At 32.6% G+C, this 23,156-nt stretch overlaps 3 protein-coding genes across 6 annotated transcripts in view; 2 read left to right on the top strand and 1 right to left on the bottom strand.

Moving 5' to 3' along the window:
• Positions 1 to 19,455, bottom strand: part of LOC130625771 (uncharacterized) — a 74,800-nt gene extending 55,345 nt beyond the window's left edge. For 2 of the 4 annotated variants that reach the window (XM_057440873.1, XM_057440872.1), the window contains exon 1: positions 3,362 to 3,711. Coding sequence is in view for 3 of the 4 variants with exons in the window: in XM_057440872.1 (XP_057296855.1) it covers positions 3,362 to 3,480 (119 nt within the window). In the remaining variant the exon portion in view is untranslated. Of the gene's footprint in view, positions 1 to 1,232; positions 1,424 to 3,361; positions 3,712 to 19,417 lie in introns of those variants that run through there. The other 2 variants (XM_057440874.1, XM_057440875.1) reach the window with 2 other exon arrangements.
• Positions 12,481 to 20,882, top strand: LOC130625774 (ATP-dependent DNA helicase RecQ-like). Its single transcript, XM_057440880.1, has 2 exons — positions 12,481 to 13,490; positions 20,787 to 20,882. The coding sequence occupies exon 1, from the start codon at positions 12,910 to 12,912 to the stop codon at positions 13,408 to 13,410; it is 501 nt and encodes a 166-aa protein (XP_057296863.1). The 5' UTR covers positions 12,481 to 12,909; the 3' UTR covers positions 13,411 to 13,490; positions 20,787 to 20,882.
• LOC130625773 (uncharacterized) lies at positions 14,258 to 16,582 on the top strand. Its single transcript, XM_057440879.1, has 6 exons — positions 14,258 to 14,908; positions 14,990 to 15,034; positions 15,125 to 15,199; positions 15,325 to 15,411; positions 15,495 to 16,091; positions 16,183 to 16,582. Exons 1-5 carry the CDS (start codon positions 14,812 to 14,814, stop codon positions 15,977 to 15,979), a joined length of 789 nt encoding a protein of 262 aa, XP_057296862.1. The 5' UTR covers positions 14,258 to 14,811; the 3' UTR covers positions 15,980 to 16,091; positions 16,183 to 16,582.
• Positions 20,883 to 23,156: the final 2,274 nt, after the last annotated feature.

Raw genomic sequence — 23,156 nt, 5'->3', positions numbered from 1 at the left:
CTAAAGATTCTAGTCATAGCTATATAATCTCTGCGTCGTTGCTGCACCATGCGGCACTAACAACGGTCAAGAAAATGCTATTTTTATTGCGAAAGAGTATTTTATAATCTTGTTTCTAGTAAGTTTTCCCTTAGTGAGTTTGAGGAAGGACCTGGAAGTGAAAAAACAAAAACATCATTTTCGGTAACACTTCACTGATATCCCGATACTTTTTTGAATCGTGGGAAGTAAAGGAGCTTTGGTGTGAGAAAAACCGGCCTGGCCGGTTTTTATCAATGCCAGATCCCGGCAAACCAGGCTACTTTTCTATTATTGTGCATGTTAAAGTTATTGAATTAGAGAAATCACATGTATTCTGTACATTAATAATAAAAATAGTAAAGAACAAACTTTTATTAACAAATTTATTTTAACTCGTTGATGAAAATAATAGTTTATACATTAGGAACAATAAATATATGTAAAAAAAACTTTATCCCGGGCTGAGAAAACTTCACGTAATAGTGAGGTGGTTCAGTCCAAGCCAGGTCGGCTAACCGGAATCGTGTCCTCAAGTTACAGAAACACATAAATTATCAAAATATGTTGGTTAATCTAATTTTTCATTGATGTTGAAAAAGTATAGGAGGGACAAAATCTGTCGTTAATAACTAAAATATCTATCCAATAATTTTCCCAAAAGATAACCCTAAATAAATATTGTAAATTGGCACTCCTATCTCGTAAACCTCGTGTCGTATACCCTAATTCTAAACTCTAGAAGTGACTATGCTCAATAAAATGCGCTTTAAGGGTGCGTTTCTTTCAGAAGAAAGGGAAAATTAGTAAAAGCCTTTCCTTTTTTCTTTTCTCATAAATTCTTTGCCTCATTGTTCTTATACCACTTTACAGCGTTCATTCGCTCTCTGTAAAGCCGAATCTCCACTGGATGACATTCGCGACAATTTTTGTGACGAAAAGTAGACACCAATTTAACTTTTCGTCATGACGAAAATCGCGGCCAATAAATTCGAGTATTGATGACGATCGTCGTAAAAATTGTCCCGTGGAGATCCGCCTTAACACAAGATGCACACGTGGTATAAATCACAGGCTCCAGCAAGTGATTCAGAAAATTGCGCATGCTCAATATGCTGTATTGAGCAAGAAAAATAGAACTGTTTTGCCAATAAGTGGGTTTTTTCTTTTCCCTAGCAACTATACAATTGATAAGATTTGTAAAATAAAATTACCCTGCCTGAAGCATTTATTTCTTCGATTTACACATGAACAATCCAGAATCTCTCTAAGGTATTCCAAACTCATATGCTTTCCAAACTCAATATCATAAACACATGTGGGTACACGTGCGTTTCAAAAATATCTTAACCAAAGTTTTCAACGACTGATCACGTTTTTCTTTCTATGTAATAATCCAAAACGTTCTGCTTGGGTTAATCACACAGAAATAATTTCTTTCGCAATCTTTGTTGCAAAACATGTTACGCAAACGAAAGACATTATTTCCTAACCCAAACACATTCAAAAGCAAAAAAACATTTATTTCTGCACAACAATTTTCTATACTTCCTTTCGCGCCATTTGAAAAAATATAATTTAAACCAATCACATTTGACCCTTTAATCGAAAAGTCATGTTCATCCGGGACTTTTTTGCTGCATAACCAGTAATATTCTTTGTATTTAAAATATTATCAAACCTGATAAGCTTTTTGCACTCCTCCACGCAAGTTCTTTAATAATATTCTGGACGCGCATAATTTTTGTTTACATTTGAGTTTAGGCAGTAGAGGGAATCAAAAAGGGTCTGAAATTTAATTTTCCATAATTTTTTTAAAAAACAAGGCATATGTGAACATTGGAAATGCTGATTTGGTAAACAACTTTTTATTAAAAATTGAGATCTATTTTTCGCACATTAACACAACTTTGTTTATTTTTTTAGCAGACATTTTCGACGCGCTCTAATTCATAAATTGTGACATCATCACATCTTGTTTCTGCGTGTGAAGTCATATATTTTCGTGTTTGATGGGGGTAAACTAGCAAAGTTACGGGGCTGACATACAAAGCGCGGGGTGAAAGCTCTTTTAAAAACGTTCTCTAAGAATTACTGTAATTATTGTAAAAGATTTTTTTTTATTTACACGTAGGTAATTAGGTACTAATTATGTATCCCCGCGAGAAACAAATGTAATTAAACAAATGGAAGTCAACAGGGGGTCAAGAAACAGACTAGTTATAAATCTCCCAGCAAAAATTCTACCCCCTTTTTAATTCTACCCCCTCCCTTTTTTAAGTTATTTTAACAACCTATATTTATTATTTTGATGTGTTTTTTGTTTTTGTTTTCAAATTTCATTTTTTCAGAAACAAACTAAAATTTTAAAAATTACAATTTATAAAAGGAAGGAAAGTTTGAACTGGCAGTCCTAGCTTTACACAATTTTTTTTAGCAATATATAGTGCAGGCAAAGATGATCAAAGCTGTTAAAACCTGTTGCATAAAGTGAAAAGTTAAACACTCTAGCTGACAAACTATCAGCATGGTAAAGCTGGTACCCTAGATAGTAAAATTTTAAATTTAAAAAAAAACTAATAAACGGCTTATAAAGATATTGAGATTAGATATTGGATATACTAGCTACATTTGTAACAACATGGACATCTTTGGTAGCTTTTTGTGGGCTTTCAGATCGTTTACGCTTGTGCTGTTATCAGGTAAACATTTTTAATTTATCATATGTTTGTTCCAAACGTATTCATAGCAACATTATTGACGTTTTAAGATTTTTATGTTTTATAAAAAGCAAGTTAATCATTCTCATTTTGAAAATTCACCTAAAAGGGACGAAATAAGTTTACTTTTAACTCAATTTTTGCGCAGAAGAAAAACAGATAGAACTAATCTCAGAAAATCAGTTCTAGGTGCCATAACAATATTTAGTTCAACTTTGAATAACCACACAGAGGACATAAAATGTATTGTAGATCAAAATACTTCACGACGCCATGTTTGTTTTGATTCCACATCCAAACTTTCTTTCTTTTTGATAAACTTTTTCACTTTCCAAGATTAACAACGAAGTCTAAAGATCTCTAAATTTGATTATTGATAACTTCCAAACATGTAAAGGATGCATAAACTCGGACAGAACTGCTAAAGCGCGTAAACACTATTCGTGAAAGTTTACGAAAACCTCCATTTGCAATTTGCACGTTTTGTCCTGCTGAAAAACAAACCTCCCTCGGAAAAGTAGTTCCCAGACCTTTAAAAACCTTCTGTACGATAACATGATTTCTTCGTAGTAGAAAGTGTTGCATAAAAAACTTAAAATTTTGCGTTTTAATGTATTTCTTACCGGTTATTTATTGATCCTTCGTGATTGATTTCGCCATCTTGGTTTCCGTGTAACATGGTTGTGTCATTACCAGGTAGAGGCATGGGTACTAACCTAGAATTTTCTTCTCTAGAAAACATGTGACAAACAGGCCAGAGTTGAGAAGTTTGGAATTAAGAAATGAATTTATAACATTTTGTGCTTGATTTTTCACAACTTTTTTAAAATCGACCTCCTTAATTTATAACCATGTTTTTTGTATGTGTATCCAGTTTGAAAATTCCTAGCAGGGGCGTTTCTTGTCACATGACAAACCAAAATGAGGGAAGTTTGAGACGAGTGAGAAAAAACATGTAAATGGCGAAAAAATAGAACGTCCTTGTCAGAGGAAAGTGCTTAAAATTTTGTCCATAAAAGTTTAAATCACATTGAGCTATGGTTATATATATATATATATATATATTTATTTATTTCCATATCTGTTTGGCGATGCTGGAGTTACTTTAAACTATTTTATTTTTCTGTCAAGCGAATAAAAAAACCTGTAAACTTGGAAAAAAGATTTTGATAAATATGGGCTGGCTTTTTAGCAACTGGGAAAGATTTTCAAAGCTTTTCTACTAAAACATGAGAATACAGCCCACCTATTACAAATAATATCACATAAACATTTAGAAAATATATAAAAGATTCATGAGGATCGAAGTTTTAATTTTTATATATAATCTCATTCTGAAAACGAGGTTAAATTAGGACAATGAAAAAGTTCAGAGCTGTATATCCCAACTGTAAAAAATTAAACTGTAAGAAATAAAGTAGCTTTTAAATTTTTCTAATTCTGTCTTCTTTAAAACTGGTTTTTAGTTTAGCTATGTATATAAAAGATGTGTAGAGATAATTTAAAGTAAAATGATGTGTAAAAAGTCCTTCGTTTGTTGGCAGGAAAGATAGAAAACAAAAACTCAAGCTTGTAACTAAATTATAAAAACAATTAATGAACTAATAAATGGGTGAATGAATAAAAATGTCCTCTCTACTAAATTATCTGATTATTTTGATTTATTACGATTTGTAGACCTTCTTTTACATGAAAATGATTTAAGGACTGATTTTTGCCTTAAGGCATAAATTTTTATCAAATAAGTAGAAAAAGTATACATTTACATGGATTAAAAAGAAATTATTGAAAAAAAAAATAATATTTTTAGATTTTACTTTCGTAGGTAAAATGTTTTTTCTTGTTAACTAAATTTTATAAAGTTTAGAATTTAAGCGATTTTTTGTATATATTTTCTTTGGTGTTTAGCTATAAATAAATTCAATTTCCCTATTTAAGGAAAAAAAAGAAAATATATATCTATTCAGTCAAAATATATTTGAAAGGGGTTACTTTAATGAAGGAAAATTCGAACGTTTTAGGTCTGAAAGACTTTTAATAAATTAAAGAGTAACTGTGAATTTTACTGGTTGCCAGCTTTTAGAAAACGTGTAGTATGTGCCTGAATTCTTTACAAAAAAAACCCTCCAAGAAAAAGTAAAAACTACACACTTAACCAGTAAATTTAATTTTTAGGTTTCTTATCCTTTAGCTTTTTAAAAAATTTCTTTAAGGCTAAAAAATCGAGTAAGTAATTCCCCTCTAAATATTTTTTTTGTATGAAAAACACGTACTTATTAAAATCCAAAAATGATGTATGTAAAAAGAAAATATCTGGTAGAATGTTTAGTTTAAATATAAAATTAAAATAATCTTTATAAAAAAAATATATTGTTTATTACAGACAGGGGTCTTCTACATAGCATAACGTAAAAAAAACAGCAGAATAAAAATTAATGTATTATATACACAATTATTTAATATTCTTGTCTGGACACAAACAAACAAAAAATATATTGCCTAATATTTTATCCTTGAATTCCAAACAGTAAATAATTGAACAAGTTTTTTCAGTGGAAAAAAAATAGGTGTGTATTAAAAAGAGTGAACAATAATGTTGTTTTCTGTACAGTTTTTCACATCTTCTTTTATGATTTTATGATTTGTTTTGATATGTATATATATATATATAAATTTTTAGTTGCATAGTTATAAACTTGACATAACATTTAGGAACAAAAAACTTGTCGGAAATTGGTTGTCTCATCATCATCATTCTCGGCTTAACGTCCGTTTTCTATGCTAGCATGGGTTGGACGGGGTATATTAATGACCCTCTTCCAATCTGATCTAGACTGTGTTAGATCTAAACTCAACTTCCTCTCTATCAAGTCTGTCCTTATAACCTCCTACTCTTTCAAAAAAAACTGAGTATGTCGGTATCAACAGGAGTTCTACTAAACCTCCTCTCACTTAACGTTACGGTACTGTGTACTTTTATAAAATCCAGCATGCTCTGCTGGATGTTTCTAAGTTTCTCTAGAAAGCTTGACAACGCAATTTCTCTAGAGACTGTAAATTGCTGTAAAATAGACATATTTTGGGATAAAATTTGACGAAACATTGCTTTATAACTTGACGCGATAAATTCCCGGATTCCCTTTTTTCTTATCAGGGTTAAAACATGACAATAAAAGTTTGAATAATCGAAAAGCTTTTTTACTGTTTTACATTTTGACAAAATAATTAACAAAATTGGCGAGCGAACTAAGCTTCCTAAGGCATTTAAATTTGATGTGAAAAATGACGACCTATGATTACAATTTCTCGGGAGAATATGAAGACTTAAAAAAGATTCTGTGTTATTATTTTTTAGTTTCCAATTGTTGTCACATGATAGCCGCTTGTTAAAACAACACTCTTACCAATGTGCAAGGTGGTTTTGAAAGAGGAGGGGCCAATATATTAAAATAGAATATCTCACTATCGTTGGTACTGGCTTAGAAGACTTTTGAAATTCAAAACCTCCATATTGGCTCTATTCAGATTCTAAATTTTGAATTTACCACACATAACATGGGTTAAGCATTTGCAGTGGTAGCGACACTTGCTAAACACCTGTGATGTGGACCCATGTTTCTAACCACACAGCCACTTATCTTTTTTGTTAAGTATTTCAAAAAATATGCATTACTAACACTGATCCAAAATAATTCTGAATAAATTTGAATCTCCAAGAGGAGATGTAGAAACGGGCGATTTTTTCCGATGCGCGATAGCATAATATTGAAGCTGAAAGTAGCAGCGGAAGAAAATCGCTTCACGAGAAGTAGGAAACATTTTTACCTTTCGCTGGTCACTTAAAAATACAACCAATCAAAATTCACGAAATTGTAAACAAACTTATTTTCAAACACATTTTTTAAACTTATTTGAAACAAAGAAATAAAACTTTAAAAACTTTCAAGCATTCTAATGTTTTAAATGTCCCAAAATTAGGCCAACAAATCGTAAAATTAAAAAAATTTTTCGGGGCAATTAACACCAACGCTGATAACACCAAAACGTTTGTTTGAATACTTCAAAAATTTCGGTCGTGGTTGAATTCGTTACCCTGTCAAAATATCGTCAACATTCCATATTTTTTTAATGTGACACCCCTGATTCTCTTTCTTAAACGGTTGTCTACAAAACGATTGTTCAACCTTCGGAGGATAGAAATACCTTAGCCGGTTTTTGCGTCGACGTCAAGCAGAATACGTCACTCTGCAAAAAAATTTCTCACGTTGAAATATTAAAAGCAGGTTGACGAATAGAAAGCAACGAATTTAAAATATTTATGGATAGGTATTTTTATAACTGTTTGTACCAAGACATTTTTGTACTTTGCTCTAGAAAGTAGCTAGTAGAAAGAATTTTGAATTTATTTGTTAAAATTTAAAACAAGCGCAAAAAATAAATGCAAAACAAATCTGTAATTTCTATGTTACACAATGTGGAAAGGACTCTTGCATGTCACTCCTATCCTACATCTAAGTCAGTACTATTGACTGCTATCTATTATCTTAGGTTATCACGAAAGGACTTTAAAAAAAGAGGTTTTTAATAAAGATTGCACCAAGATTTATAAATCAACATCTGATTTCAGATAATACGGATAATTTTCTTTAGAAAAGCGGCTTCCCAGAAATGTAGAGTGATATTTGATTCGGCTTGAAATTACGATAATGTAAACAAACCCTTATCAAGAACACTCCTACCTGTCTTCTAGAGGTGTACTTACATTAGTATAATGTTATTTTGTTCTTCCACACCGTGCATTCCAGAAAACATGAGCGACTATTAAACATTTCTTTTTGTTACAAACAGTGTATTTTTCTCTGATTCGTAAAGTAAACAGCAGTTCCCACTACTAATCTACCATTTTTGACCACACACACACACATACGTGATAATATCTTAGCGACAAAAAGTTGTTGTTTTTCTCCAATTTAGTGAAATTATTTTGCGCGCTTAAATTTGTGGTGAGGAAAAAAATAAAAATAAAAGAAATATAGACACTATGGAATAAAAGAAACAAATAAATAAATGTCAATTTAAATGTCAGGGTCGCATAATTTTTACTGGAGACTTTTTCATTTCCGTGAAATATAGCAGTAGCTTTTACAGCACTCTCTTGACAAATTTTAAAATTAGAATGCTGGCCAATCAGTCAAAACTACTTGTTTGTACTTTAGTGCAATTTAGGAGGTGTAATCGAGTGTTTTCTATTAACAGTATCTATGGAAACGGGATGTCAACCGTTGTCTCGACAACCCTTTACACATTACGACTCTGACTCATTAGGGATTAATTAATACGCCTTTTCCAAGATTTTTTCTCGAAACATGAAGACGAGGCCCGATGTACTTAAAATGTAAACAAAACGATAGTTAGTGGGTAGAGCAGCTGCAAAATATAGATCTCGTTGTAAATTTTATGAATTCACCCGTAGTAGTTATATATTTCGGACTTCAGATTTTCGTCAGCCCTAATAGCAAATTTCGTGAATTTCCATGACAGAGCAACAGTTTGGCAACTTTTTAAACAAAATTGGGTATTAAAATAATCCAAATATATTTTTAGTTTCAAATCTAGCTGGTGCTACTTTTTGTGGCCATGTAATTTAGATAAAAAATAACAATTACAGTTGATCAATTATTAAAAATACAACAATAATATTTGGATTAAACCACAGGTCACGTGACAGCCTACATTAATATTTTATCAAATGGCATAACGTGGAGCCAGGGTCAATAAAAAACAAGTTTAGTTTCGTCCAATGAAATGTCAATATTTAATTATTTATTTACTTATTCATTTTGATGTTATTTTTTTTGATAGTTGGAACAATAAGAATAAAAACAACATTCTGAATGACAAATATTTAAGTTCTCACTTTCTGTTTCAATACAAGCCATGACGTCACAAAAGGGTTGTTTTTGTCCCTTTTCTTTCTAAACAAAGGATTGAAATTGGCCAAATATTTTGGTTTGCGATTAGTCCCAGTGCTTATCTTTAACCTGTGATCTTTGGTATTGTTTACAAGCAGCCACTTATAATCACTGTACTGAAATCAGCAACAATAATGTAAAGAATATTGTTGATACATGCAACAAAGTTATATTTGGGTTGCAGTTTTAATAATGAATTGCCAAGCTTACATTGATGTTGACATTGTGTAAATTGTTTTCGTGTCATCGTTTATAGTCTTATCTGACCTCATTTTTGATTTGAAATTAATAATAATACTCCCTTTACACTTAAGAAAATTTATCCGGATTCATAAGTCAGGTAAATGAAAATAGAAATTTGTACGGATTGCGCTTAATACAGATTCAGCATAAAAAAGATAAAAAAGAAAAAATGAAATGTTTTCGAAAAGTTTTTCGTAAACGCGCATATCTAAATAACTTTGGTATGATACAAAGGTGATAATTCAAACTTTAACGTTTTCGTACACGAGGGTGAACAGATGAAAACGGATTATATTTTCTTTTTCAAACTATTACGTTTTGTTTGAATACGTTCGTGTGTAAACGCAGTATGAATGAAATAATTGTGGGTATGGGAGATTTTTCCTTTTTCCGCTACAATTTTTCTATCAAAATTCAGGCAACATTTTACCATCAGAAATACAAGGTCGAAGTTAAGTTGCTTATATAACTAAAAAAATACGTGTAATTTCTGGAAGCTCATTTTAAATAAGCTAAGACGGTACCAAAATTTTCGTATTCCAACAAATGCTGGAACTAAAAATCATCTTAATCTTATTTCAAGTATTTCCAGGTTGAAAACTAACCTAGTCTGTTTAGACAATCCCTATGATCTCCTCTTTACTCTTTATATTCTCTCTGTTATAAATTTACCTAAAAATTAAATTGATACTTGGTACCAAAATTGATATTCAAAATGTATTTATATTTACAGCTTGGTGTAATGTCGATTTTTATTTATTCTTAGCATTAAATTTGCCTCGCATTTACCTTTTTGAGATATTTAAACTCGAGAGTTTTCTTGTTTATTCTTAGCATAATACGTGTAAGAAATGTCCGAATTAAAAAGAAAAAGATGGCGGAAAAAGTGATGACGAAACGACGTGAAAAGCAAACGATGTTGCATACCAATTACAAATTAGAAAAAAAGCCAGTCCTGCACGACTAGTAAACAATAATGGAATACTGGTTGATCAAGTTGTTGTCGTTAGTATAAGTACCTTTTTTTGTAAGAACAATTTTATAAGAACCTTTTTATGAGAACAATTTTATAAAAACTTTTTATGAGAACAATTTTATAAAAACCTTTTTTATATTATAAGAACAATCAGAACAATTTCTTAAACAGGATCGACGGAAATCAAGGAGTTGTCCCCCCCTCCCCTCCTCACGACATGACAATGCGCATCTTTTTTTTCATTTAAAATCAAAGTCTCATCGAACTAATTGCAACAAAACCATATTCTAAATCTTCTGTTATGAGTCTTGGATATGTAGCATTTTTATTTACTTATTGATTTCATTTCATTGTTTTGTATATTCTTGATGCTAATTAGTATAAAGACACTTATTTCTTTGATTTTTCATAAATAGAATAGCCTCATAACAATTGAATTTAGATCATCTTTAACAAAGTAGAGCAGCGTAACTTTAAAAAATTTTCTGGCTCGGCAGCGGCAACCATGGTGGGGACTCCTTTGTCACCGCACATTTTAACCCCTTACTTTCAAAACTAATTCACCGACCCTGATAAGAACAATTTTATAAGAATCTTTTTTCCTCCTTGTTTTTTAAAAACACGATAAACAAAGGGAAGAGAAAAATTTTCTACGAATCAATTATTGCGATTTTCTCAAACTTGTATACTATATATGACAGATTAAGCACCCCATGCCCAATAAGCGCCCATGTCGAATAAGCGACCCGGGGTTAGGGAAATACAGTGGAATCTCTCTAAAGCGGACATGGTCTAGGGCGAACACCTCTATATAACGGACACTATTCCTTGGAACGGACGGATTTTAGGTCAAACTCTCACAAGAAAATCTGTATAGGACGGACAGTTATAAGGCGGACACTTTATAAAACAGACAATTCTTTTCGTACTAAATAACATTTTCCTTTGAAAAAGCTCTGTGTATAGCGGACACATAAAAAACCACTTGTTAAATTTCGATTTTTATCTTTATTTCGCACATTTTTTAACTTTGTTATTCAAAATCTCTAAAATCTTTCTTTTAATTTTTTTTTCGACCAATTAAAGCTTTTATCGACATTAACAAACTCGTATAGAACTTGAATTTCCAGACCATAACCAGCCTCTCTGTTTATACGCTTTCCTGTGACCCGACATGTTATTTTGCAATTGGGGATTTTTGTAAATTGGTGGAATATTTTGTTGAGATTTTTAGGGACATGTACTACTGTACGTCCCTCAAAAATAATCGACATGGCAAATTCGTCGTGAACGTTTTCTTCTTCGTGAATCAATGAAAAGTTTTCATCTCCAATATCCGGGTGTCCATGTAGGCATGATATCCTCAAGCTTGAAAACAATATTTTACCAAGAGTATTTAATATTATGTTTCAGAAGATACAACATAAATATCCATCCAGATTTTCAATTAACAGTTTTTTTCAACCTAAGATAAATTATACACTCACAAAGTTCTCTGTAACTAGCAGAGGACCTAAATTATGGTATACATTTCTTGATAACGACATGAAAACTATTACATCACTTAACGAATTCAAACATAAACTAAAACATAAACTATTGACTACTGACATCTATATTTATTTTAGAACACACGACAGTTACAACGTACGACACATATAACACAACTCCTCATCATCTTCAATGCTAACCTTTTATATAGGTTCGGGGCTTGGTGATAAGGCTATTATAGCCTTCTTCTCGCTCCTGCCGTTTTTTACCTCTTTAGCTAATATTTTTAGCATATGCAATCCTATCTTTAGATTATACGATATAATAGCTAAAGATTTGTATTTTGTTTTTACGGAAAACTGTAAATTCTTCAACGGCAAAAAAAAAACAAAAAAAAAAACAAACAAAACAAACAAACAAAACAAACAAACAAAACAAACAAACAAATGAATTAAAGGCAAATCTTTGAACAAAAAAAAACCCGTATATAACCAAAAAATTTTGTTCTGAAAGTGATTTTTGGGAGCAATCTCTATAAGCGAATACCTCTATAAGACGGACACATTTTTTTGCACCAATGGTGTCCGCTTTAGAGAGATTCCACTATATTTGTAATTATTACCGAGTAAAAGGGCGGCATCAATATTTTCAAAAATTGCGCAATGTGATTGGTTAGAACTTACGTCATAGCGGGCAATATTCCACGGTAAAGTTTAAATATGGTAGCATTAAATCATTGGGGAATAGTTTCTATATGGTTTCTACTTCCTGCTTTTAATGTTATATTTTTTGTCGTAAAATGCAGTAACCTGATAATAATGCATATAATAACTTTTTATTTCGCACAATACTTCGAATATTGACCTCTGTCACGTACACGTCGGTCAATATTCTCCGGTATTGCCCTTATAAACAGTTATTATAGGGTTAATAAGCAACCCTGCAATAATAAGCGCCCCCACACACTATTATATATCTTTATTTTTTATTTGCATTTCTTTTTTTTATTCATAAAAGTTATGAAAATAAAGTTTAAAAAAATTGTTTTTTAAAAAAAAAAGAAATGAGCACTCCTGGTGAATTAACCGCTCCTGCTCAATAAGCGCCACCTGTCAAAATGAAATCTTTAAATAAGCCCGGGGCGCCTAATCCGTTATTTACGGTATATTTTAAATTATGATGACTCGCAATTTGAGAAGTGTACAATAAACGTCAATTATTAGAAAAGGACAACCTCGATCCCAGGACAAGTTGTCTCTTTTTGAATATCGGACGGCGAGACGAACATGGCCCTGGTGGAGGCTGGTCAAAAATCTTTGATTTTCGCAGATTTTTAATTAATGCACTCGTGTCTCGTTTATCAGGAATTTTATACTTCCTAGTCTTTGGTGAGCGAGTTTCAATTTAATTATTAGGGTCTGGATTTTATCGTGATCGATGGAAATAGAACTTTTTAGTGAAGACTGGACCTTGAAGGCTTTAGGTCGTGATGGCTCTAACGTATATTGATATTTTAAAGCGAATATCTTTCGCATTAAATAATTACATTTTTCAGTTTTGCCTGAAACCAAAGCAAGTCATATGTTTGGAAGCTTTGTTAAAGGGGAATGATGTGGTGGCAGTTCTGCCTACTGGATTTGGAAAATCAATTATTTTTCATTTACTTGCTGATCTCTTCCCAGTTAAAAATGAAAAGAATATTGTTTTGGTCATCAGCCCTTTAACTTCCATTATAAATGATCAGGTGAAATACTTGAATGGGATTGGTTTTTCTGCTGCTGTATTGAACTTGGAACAGAGGAAGTTTGAGGCAGATGAGAGCTTGTTTGGAAGTAATGATGCAGTGGAGGACGACCATGATGGTACAAATATTACAATTGATTGTGGTATTAAAAACGGAGATATTAAGATTTTATTTGCCCATCCAGAATCCTTTGTATCTGATCAAGGGCGTTCAATTTTAAAGAGCAAATATTATTATTGGATTTAAGCGCTGTTTCCAGTTTTAATTTTTGCATTGCTGGTATATTGTCTCCGGGAGAAACAATATTGCGTGGTTGCAGTTGTGTGGTAGGAACTTCAGTTAACTCCTTGTTTTCAGCAAAGTTAAGTTGCTTTCTAGATTTTCCTTTTTCGTTCTTTTTCTCACTTTCAATAGTTTGATTTTTCTCGTTATGCGGAGACAATATGCCACGTTTGACAGACACGTTTTGTCGTAACTGAATTTGATTCAGTTGAACATTTTTCCGAAAGTCTGACATTTTCTCGACAAAGGTGACACAAGACTGACATATAACAGTTGGAAGAGCATCCAGTTCCGTTGTTCTTAACCCACATGTTAGACTTATTTTGTTCTCAATGTTTTTGTTTTTTCCAATATTGCTGAATATTTTCATAAACAAAGATTTTTGTTTTAATTTGGCACATAACCTGCAGAAATTTCCATCATTGGAAGTGTTACGAAAGTAAATCTTCTTAGGAGTAGCTGGCTTAGCCATTCTTCTATACCTTGAATAAAAAAAGAAAATTTTTATATTTAGCAATATAGATGTATATATATAAATGTATAGATAGCTTTGTGTTTTTATCTTATATATAATCCCTTACCATTTTAAGAGTTAACAGAATTCTTGCAATATGTAAAATCTGCGTAATTAGCATGGAAAATACATCCAATCCTTTATCTGTTTTTGCGTTGATGTAGCTAACTGCGCTTACTTTGTATTCTGATGTTCAGTAGTAATAATAATAATAAATAACTAGTAGCTATCTATCTGTAACTATATATATGTCTACACTTCTTGTTTTATAACTAGCTAGCTCTAGACAATCTCTTGGTCAGTTGCTAATATTAATTTGAGCATAAGTAGCATGTAGTTACATACAAGCACATCTGGACTGAGAGTTAACTAGTTAAAACTAATTGAAGCCATAAAAGTTTCTTGCCAAAATGTATTTTTCAAATATTTTTTTCTGATACAAAACATGTATGCGAATTAACGGAAAGGCAGTCATTGCCCCATTTTTTAAATAACCTCTCAGATGAAGATATCGTTACACTCCGTTGTAAGTTTAATATCAGAACACCAAATATGGAATCAAGGGTTCAAAGTCATAGGCTTAAACATCAAAACAAACCCCACGTGCGCGCGGGAAAATCATATCATCCAAGGAAATTGAGTTAGTACATATTTGAAGCTAGTCCATTTTTTGAAATATTAAAAATTATATATAAAACGTTTATTTACTTTGTGCTGGGTGCTTGTTCTCGGCTAAACTATTTGTTGTAGATAGTTTGTGGAAGAATTAGTATGGAAACAGAAAAGACAGGTGAGAAAAACTGTATTTTCTTTATGAAAGTTGTCTCGCCAAATGTTTTACCTTTTTTTCAATGAGTGTTTTCTTGTTTGTAGAAGAATCAAGTTCGAACGTTATCGGGGAAAAGCTTTTATACAAAGCCATTATAAGGGAAACTAGGGAAGAATTAGGTAAGGTCTCTAAAATGTAATTTTTTACTTCATAGACACTGTCACAAAATGTTTTAGTCTTTTAAAAATATTTTTCACAAGGTTGCTTGAAGCAAAATATAAACAAAGCAAAGTACTCAATAATCGGTGAGTGAGTAAGATGAGTAAAGTATCCTCAATGTTAAAAAGTAATCGCCAAACTGTTTCCAATATACAGTATTATACACTTTTTTTTAGTTGACAGTTCTTCGGAAGATGAATGCAACACAGAGCTAAATAAAATATTTTCAGATGTTGAAAAAGAAGTTTCTAGTAAGTTATGTATGCACTTCCCAACTACCTTTCGTTTTTGTAATACGTCTAGAAAGTAGCGTCCTTGCGAGAAAATAAGTAAAAAATTCTGAGTTTTTAGGCAAGGCACGTTTTTATTATTTTAGAGCAAACTAAAAGATACAACCGCAGAAGAGAAAAGAAGCTTCAAGCACTTCAAGATGAAGTTATAATTACCCATGATGAAAGATCGGGTAAGTAAATAATACGATAAAGATAAATGTTTTAAATGATAAATATTTTCCTTTTTTTCTAACCTTTTTACTCATGTTTTCAGATTCACCTGCCGAAAAGCAAAGTGATGGAATTAATACGGAATTCCCTGAAAAGGTCATCACAGAAAATGTAACCACCTTTCAATGTGATGAATGCGACGCAAACTATACACGCAAAAATAAGTTAAAAGCGCATATGTTGAAGAAACATAACACTACGTTAACTGATCAGGGTAAGCGTTCAAAATGTACATTCCCTGGTTGTGAAGAGACTTTTTACCACAAAAGTAGAATGATATCACACCTAAACACATTCCATGGTACGAAGACAAACGTTCGTAACTTGGTATTTGAGGACGAACAGATGTTCATGGAATGGAAAGAAAAAGAAGAATTAGATAAACACATATATTTTTCAAAACAAAGAGGGGATGGCGACTCTAAATTTACGAAATACGCTTATTACGTTTGCCAGCATGACGGGGACGGAAGATCGCATAGAAAAGAAGGTGAACCAGCTCGAAAAACAAGCTGGCAAGCTAACTGACAAATGCGATCCAATGGGCTTTAGAAGACATATATATAAGACGATTGTCGGAAATTGTATTTCATCTGCACGTACATGGAAGAATATTCAGAAAGAACATTCAATGTGTCGGGTAAGTGCATTTATATTCATATTTATGAGTACACAAGCAATCAATTGTCGTAATTAGTTCGAACTTTTATGATTCTTCTTCTTGATTTCAGGCATGTCTAAAAAAACCCAAAGACAACGAAATTGACTGGGTGCAATGTACACGATGTCCGCAATGGTATCATTGCAAATGCGCTTCTTTTACGGCGGAACAAGCCGATTTATGATGACATTTATCTGTTATTTCTAGTTATTTCTAGGGACCTTACACTATTTTTAATTTTTTTAAATGTTTTTTAGATCATCATCATTTTGTTGCTTAACTGGAAATAAATCAAAATAAAATAAAGTGATCTACCAACTATCTAGTTAAACTTTTTAAAACACAATATAACACAAAATGCTTTGTTGCTTTTATATCTAAACCTATGGGAGTGCGGTGAAAAGAGAGATTCGTCTTATTATTATAAAAAGAAAAAATTAATTTTATTGTAAAATGTTTCAATTCCTTTTTTTTCTGTTTTTCTTACTACGCGCTACGCACGCATTTGTTTAAGGCCCCTAAAGCGCATCTGACCAAGCCCACGGTGCGTGCGTCCAAAAAAAAATTAAAAAAAAAATGGGGCAATGACTGCCTTTCCGTTAATTCCATGTATGCAGTGTCGGCCATCTTTATTGTTTACAGTTAGTTTCAGCGTGAATATTTCACGGACCGAGTGACGTTTTATCTTTCGCATAATTAGGTGAAATTCTCGACCAATCACGGCTCGGAATAAAACCAGCCTCCTCCAGGGCCTTTTTCGTCAGACCTATCAATAAGCGCAGCGCCGATGAGAGACAAAAAGCCCTGGGAACGAGGTTGAGAAAAGGAGACAGGGGTGGGGTGGGCAATTTATGTAAAGAGTAAATATTTTTTCATAGGAGTGAATATCTCGATCATGTACTCCGGCTTTTAAAATGATTATAAAAAGTAACAAACTTTCTTGATATAATTCGTGCTGGGAGGGGGGGGGTGCTTATTGTTACACCTTGATATTTCGTTACCTGTCCTAACTTTTATTTAGGGGACTTCTTAGTATTGCTCCATGATTTTACATTATTTTCTGTTTGTGACATTTGCGTGACTAAATACAAAAATTGTACAAATATTTTACAAATTTCAAATTTAAGTAAATTTTTATCCATTTCTGCAAATTTCATGACGTAATTAGCCAACTCTGACATCAGCATTTTTTGACAAAGTTATTACTTAAGGCCTGGGCAACACTTGGGGTAATTTTAATGTCTTTTGAACAACAACTTAAGAAAGTACGAAGGAGAAGCATCAGCCTCCCCAGCATTGAGAACCCTCCAAATAGCCCAGCAGGGTTGAAACATGGCATGGAAAAAGATGGGGAAATAATTAGAATTTACCTGGTATATCGAATCTTGCTAATGAGAACAACGGCAAAGAAAACCACCTTGATTAATAAAAAGAAGTTTAATGTCAAAGTTATGTGAAAAAAAGAAATACATTTTTAATACTTTCTTGTTATCTACGCCATGATTCGAGTTAGCGCCCAACACTAGTAAGCGCCCCTCTTAAAAGACTAAAGAGTGCAGGCAAATTTATGCAAGTGTAAATAAAATCAATTGCTTCATGCAACATATTTTATTTGTACAAGGACAGCTAATTTAGTGTTTCTTTTGTGTTCTGATTATATGCATCATATATATCCACATTTGATTCCCGTCACATGCTATGATTGATCCGCACCTTGGCAGTAAAATTTTTTAACTACTCAGCCACAAGCCACGTCAATTAGTTGTGTGTTAAACAGTTCAAATAAGGTGTACCTTCACGTTTTACGATTACTCTGTCAAAGTTTTTAAAGCGATTAACATCTAAACCTACGTTACGAAAAGGCGGTTTAAAATGTTTTCTGTTCATGCCTGGGCCGTCGACACTTGGAAATCATATTTTTTAGGATATCATTTATTTGTGTCATCAAGACTGGTAACGAAGTTTGAAACACGTGCGTTTGAAACTTCGCTGTGCGTCTATAACAAGATGTGAGTGACCTCCTAAGGTTGCACGAGTTGATTCATTGTGTGGTTGCTTATCATTTTTGTTTCCACAGGGATTAATCCGTAGCTTGGTAAATATTCACATGCAATAATTAGTCACGCAACACTGTGGTCTATTTAATCACAAACAACTTATAAAATGTCAACTATGCAGTTGTCATGGCGATGATAATAACGTGATTGTTGGAGGGATGGTCAGGAGAAGGAACTACGAGTTTTACCGGTTTTTATTTAATGATCATAATCCTTGACATATTAAACTTTATATTGTATACTCCGCTGACTCAAAGTCCCTCAACTTTCCAACGATTTAACACTTTTGCTTAGAACAGGGAAAAGTTCTTTATCACGGAATGATATTAGTTTTTGAATATTTAATTTTTTTGTTATATGAATTATATTATTCTTATAAAAAATGATACAATGAAACAATCAGACATATCCTACAGTTTCTTCATCAAACTTTCTAAGTTAACTTAATTACGACAAAAAGTATTTTACAATGCAAAAAGAAATAAATACGATTATGGGATGGATAATGTGCTACACGAAAGATTTTTTAAAAAAGTATTTTGAAGCCTCTTCAGGTTTAGTCGAATCCAACTTACCCTGTTAAATTTAAGTGACATTCAGTGGACATTTTTTTGTATATATATAGAACCAATATCATCAATCACTCTATACCTTTCGAGGACTTTTTTTGTGCCTTTTGATTTTCTGAAATGGGCAGATATTATGGATTACAAGCGTATGCGCTGATGTTGACGCTAAGAAGCCGTTCCTGTCAGACCTAAAATAACCCCTGGAAAACTTTGTTGTTCCACATTCTATTGGTGTAAAAATAACTTCATAAAATCGCTGTTACGTCTAACCGCTTAGCAAGTAAACAGTATGCCTATTTCATAGACATAGGGTGTCTTGTGTAAAGGTTAATTTTACGTGATCTTGATGGCATTATTGTATTCAAGAAGACAGAATAGTAGAAAAATAGAGTTTATATTCCACACCACAAATAAAGCAACAGAAAAGAAACATAATGTTATTAATCAAATATAAAAAGTAAATAAATTTATTGATTGAAATCTGTTTGAGGTGTCCATTAATTAGACAGTCGACTCCTAACTCATGATCAAGGCTAAAATTGCCAGGAATAGGGTACAAAAAATTTCATAAAAGTAGAAATAAGTAAAATAGGAGTGTTTTTAAAGAAGATTTGGGCTACAAAAATATTACAAAGCGAAAAAAACATGGGAACGAAATTGAGTAACTATAAAAACTTACATGTAGTTTGAACAATCGAGACAATCCATATATCTTGTTTGTAGCTCTTAATAAACGGAAATATCAACATTTCTTAAAAAACTTGTTCAAATTGTCCTTAATTAATTGCGGCGAAAAACAGGTTTTGGAAAGGCTATCTTTCTTCCTTAAACTAACTTCAGTCCTAGGACTCTGATATTTTTTTGATTCAAAGGTAGAAAAGGGCTTGAGAGCGAGGCTGATAATTAGTACTTTCAACATGCTAAGCTTACATCGCATAACGAGAGGAATTGAAAGATAAATATTTTAATTACAAATAACTGCAAGCAATTAACTTAAATAAGACTTGACAATAATTAAACATAATTATGTATTGCGAAGAATTTTAAATTATTTTTTTTTTCTCAAAAAAATAACAAAACGGAACAACTAGTACGTACGGTGATTTCTATCTGTCAACATCATTTACACGCACCAAAAAAAAATTTGCACACACTGAAAAAATATTTGCACGCACCAAAATCAAATGTAAATTCCATTTTACATTTGATTCCGGTAGGTTGTTTTATCTTGCAGAATTGCGAATTGCACTGTAGGTAATTTTATCGTGCAGAATTGCTCGATATGGAATTTACATTTGATTTTGGTGCGTGCAAATATTTTTTCGGTGCGTGCAAATATTTTTTCGGTGTGTGCAATTTTTTTTGGTGGGTGCAAATTATGCTGGCAGATAGAAACCACCGTACTCCTGACTAACAACAGGCGCCAGAAATCAATTCTGACAATTTAACTTTGAATGCTCACTAACACCCACTCTGGAAACAGTGACAGCATACCGGTAGTTCAAATTGAGACGGGGTATACAACAAAACTCAATCCAATTTTTTCAAGTGTGGGAAGGTAACTAACAAAATTATTATCTTCTCCCGGTTAAAATACAGCACCTTGGAAACGAGGTTGTCCTTTTTGTGAACCATGGTTGAGCAAACCGACGTGAATAATCTGATGGGAAAAAGTATGAGAACTTAAACAATAGTTTTTTTTCCTTAAGTTTGTAGTATTTACAAACGAAACTAATTTTGCAATAAAATGATGAAATGTGCAATACTGTAGTTATAGTCAGTAAATAAATAGTTCGTTGTTTTTATTTTAAATGTGCATCAAACGTACAGTCAGAATTACAATCTCGTTAAATTTGTTAGTATTCTACAAGGCAGATAATTTAGATTCCCTATTCTCCCTATAAAGGGACCCTGTTCTATTTATTCTAGGACTTTATCAAAAAAATTACCAAAAATTTCAATTAGTTTAGACTCGAACGGTGCTAAAAAGCTGTCAATGTGAAAGGGTTTAATAACTGATATAAGCAAAGCAGCTAACTTATTTTTAGAATCCCGCGAATTTAGCTACCTTTGCATGTAATGAATTTGAAACAGTATACCAGAATGCAAGAAGTCTGAAGAAGAGAACCAAGTGCTGCGGTGACATATTATTTAAATATAAACATAAAACAACCGTAAGTAACCATCCTTTCCATTTTCCACCCCTCAGCTGTTTCAACACTTAAATTATAAATTTTTAATACATTTTTTCAACCCACCCTGTAAATTTCTCTTCACCCCCTATATTGGGTACACAAAAGTAGTTACGTTTATTTGGTAAATAAACGAGAATTTTGAGAGTTTGATGGAAATACAACCTCATCCCCAGGACTCTTTTTTTCTTCTAGTCGTCCGAGATTGTCAGAGGGTTTTTTTCTGGCAATTCTGACAATCAATTGCGTTGTGGAAAATAGTCATTGTTCCTAGTCCTAATCTTGACTACCGTTACTGACAACTTAACTCTAAAACTCTGCCCATCTTTAAGCCCAATTTCTGGCCACATGCTACCCTAGAGGTGATAAACTTAAGCAAAGCTAGATGAAAAATTTAATTCTCTTTCATATAAGCCTGTATTTTGATATTACAACGGTGTGTGATCACGAGTTATGGGTCTTGTCTTAAGTCTAGTCGAGTCTAAAGGTTAAGATTTTAAAAAAGTTTTTGTGTCAATCTAAACTACAAGGACAATAAGAGATCCTTCTAAAACTGAATGGTAAAGAAATAAAAATTAAAAAATGTTTTTTACGAAAAAATGGATTTGTAAATTGGGGAAAGCGCGTTAAATACCCAACCTCATCCCTAGGGGGCTGCTTTTTTTTGGCTTTTTTTAATATTAGGGATAGAGCTGTCATCTTGGTTCTTTTCAAATTATCGCAGTCAATAATCACCTCTAATTAGTAATTTCCCATGAATACTATTTTCATCGCTTCACTGAAATTTTTAATTTTATATAGGCTACGTTTGTCAGGCTTTCAAACACCCGGAGAATTTCTTATAATAATACGGAGTGTATGTGACGGTCATAGTGGATATCGTCATTTTCCTTTGATGTCGCCGAAAAAAGTGTGTCTCAAATACATTTTCTTCATGAGCGTGTCGAGCTCTACACAATAGGGACAACGGATAAACTGAATTTCGTCAATTTTTTTCGCATATGCATATGCTGACATCAGCAAAAGGTCTAAAATAACCAATTTTTACATTGTCCTCTTGCCTAAGTGGATTTTTCCACGGGCCTTATCGACTAATCTATATAATAATACGCCAGTTCCGTGTCTCTGTGACAGGCAAAGTGGATGTGCTCATTTTACTTTGATCTTACCGAAATTTTCTTTGAAGTAACCGAAAAATCATGTCTAATATCTTAAATTTTCTGACGTTACGGCGCGACGTCAATAACATCACTTTAACGTCAGTATCCTATATTAAATTAATAAATTAATGAAGCCGTTACAGTGCACTTAAAATTGTGAGGCCAAATAACTTGAAAACGAGGAGGTGACGTCAATGATTTTTCACCGCGTGGGCAACTAGGGACCACCTAGGACCAATTTGGGTAATTTTCACATACCTGGGTCCCCGAATCCATTTCGAAATGGACGGATTGATGACGTCATCACAAAACTTTTAAACCCCAATATCTCTGCAACCGTTTGTCAAAAGTACATGATCCGATACATTTTCTTGATCAACGTTTTAAGACCTATACGATTAAGGCAACAGGTATACAAATTTCTGAAAAATAATTTTGTGTGTTTTCGCGGCAAAAATTTTAAACCCTTATATCTCATTAACAGTTCATCAAACTTTATCATGAACGAACAATAGATATCACTTCTGATGAAGTCTCCTTTCTTTAAGTGACAAACAACGATCTAAACTTTTTCCATGCACACTGCAAACTGGTCAACGGAATTTTCTGGCTCCATTACAATACAATGAGAAAAACCTTCGTATAATTCTGTAAATATATAAGCTGAGCGACATATAAAACAGCGATGAATTCGACATATTTTAACAAGGGCTTCCAAAAAAACCTTGCACATGAAAGGTCAAAACTGCACCAGCGGTAAGCACAGTAAATTCCGATGAACTGGAATGGCGGCTGCAAGTACAGGAGGAGAATTACAAATGTTTGTAATTATTAATTTGGTAAAGACAAGATGTTTTAAAAACGTCAAAAGTGCCGTTATCGATCGCAACAGAAATGTTAGATGAACAGTCGTAAAGTTACTCTGTTACGTTCCCTAAAAGCGAAATATCCTAAAAAGATCATTCAAAGGCTGATCAGAGTAGTATATATATATATTCATCAAGGACTACCATTGAGTTTCGAAATTTATATTTTTGTATATCATATTATACGCAATGCTTATGAT

The sequence above is a fragment of the Hydractinia symbiolongicarpus genome, chromosome 14 (assembly GCF_029227915.1).
Source record: "Hydractinia symbiolongicarpus strain clone_291-10 chromosome 14, HSymV2.1, whole genome shotgun sequence".
Lineage (NCBI taxonomy): Eukaryota > Metazoa > Cnidaria > Hydrozoa > Anthoathecata > Hydractiniidae > Hydractinia > Hydractinia symbiolongicarpus.
This window is presented reverse-complemented; position numbering and strand designations above follow the sequence as displayed.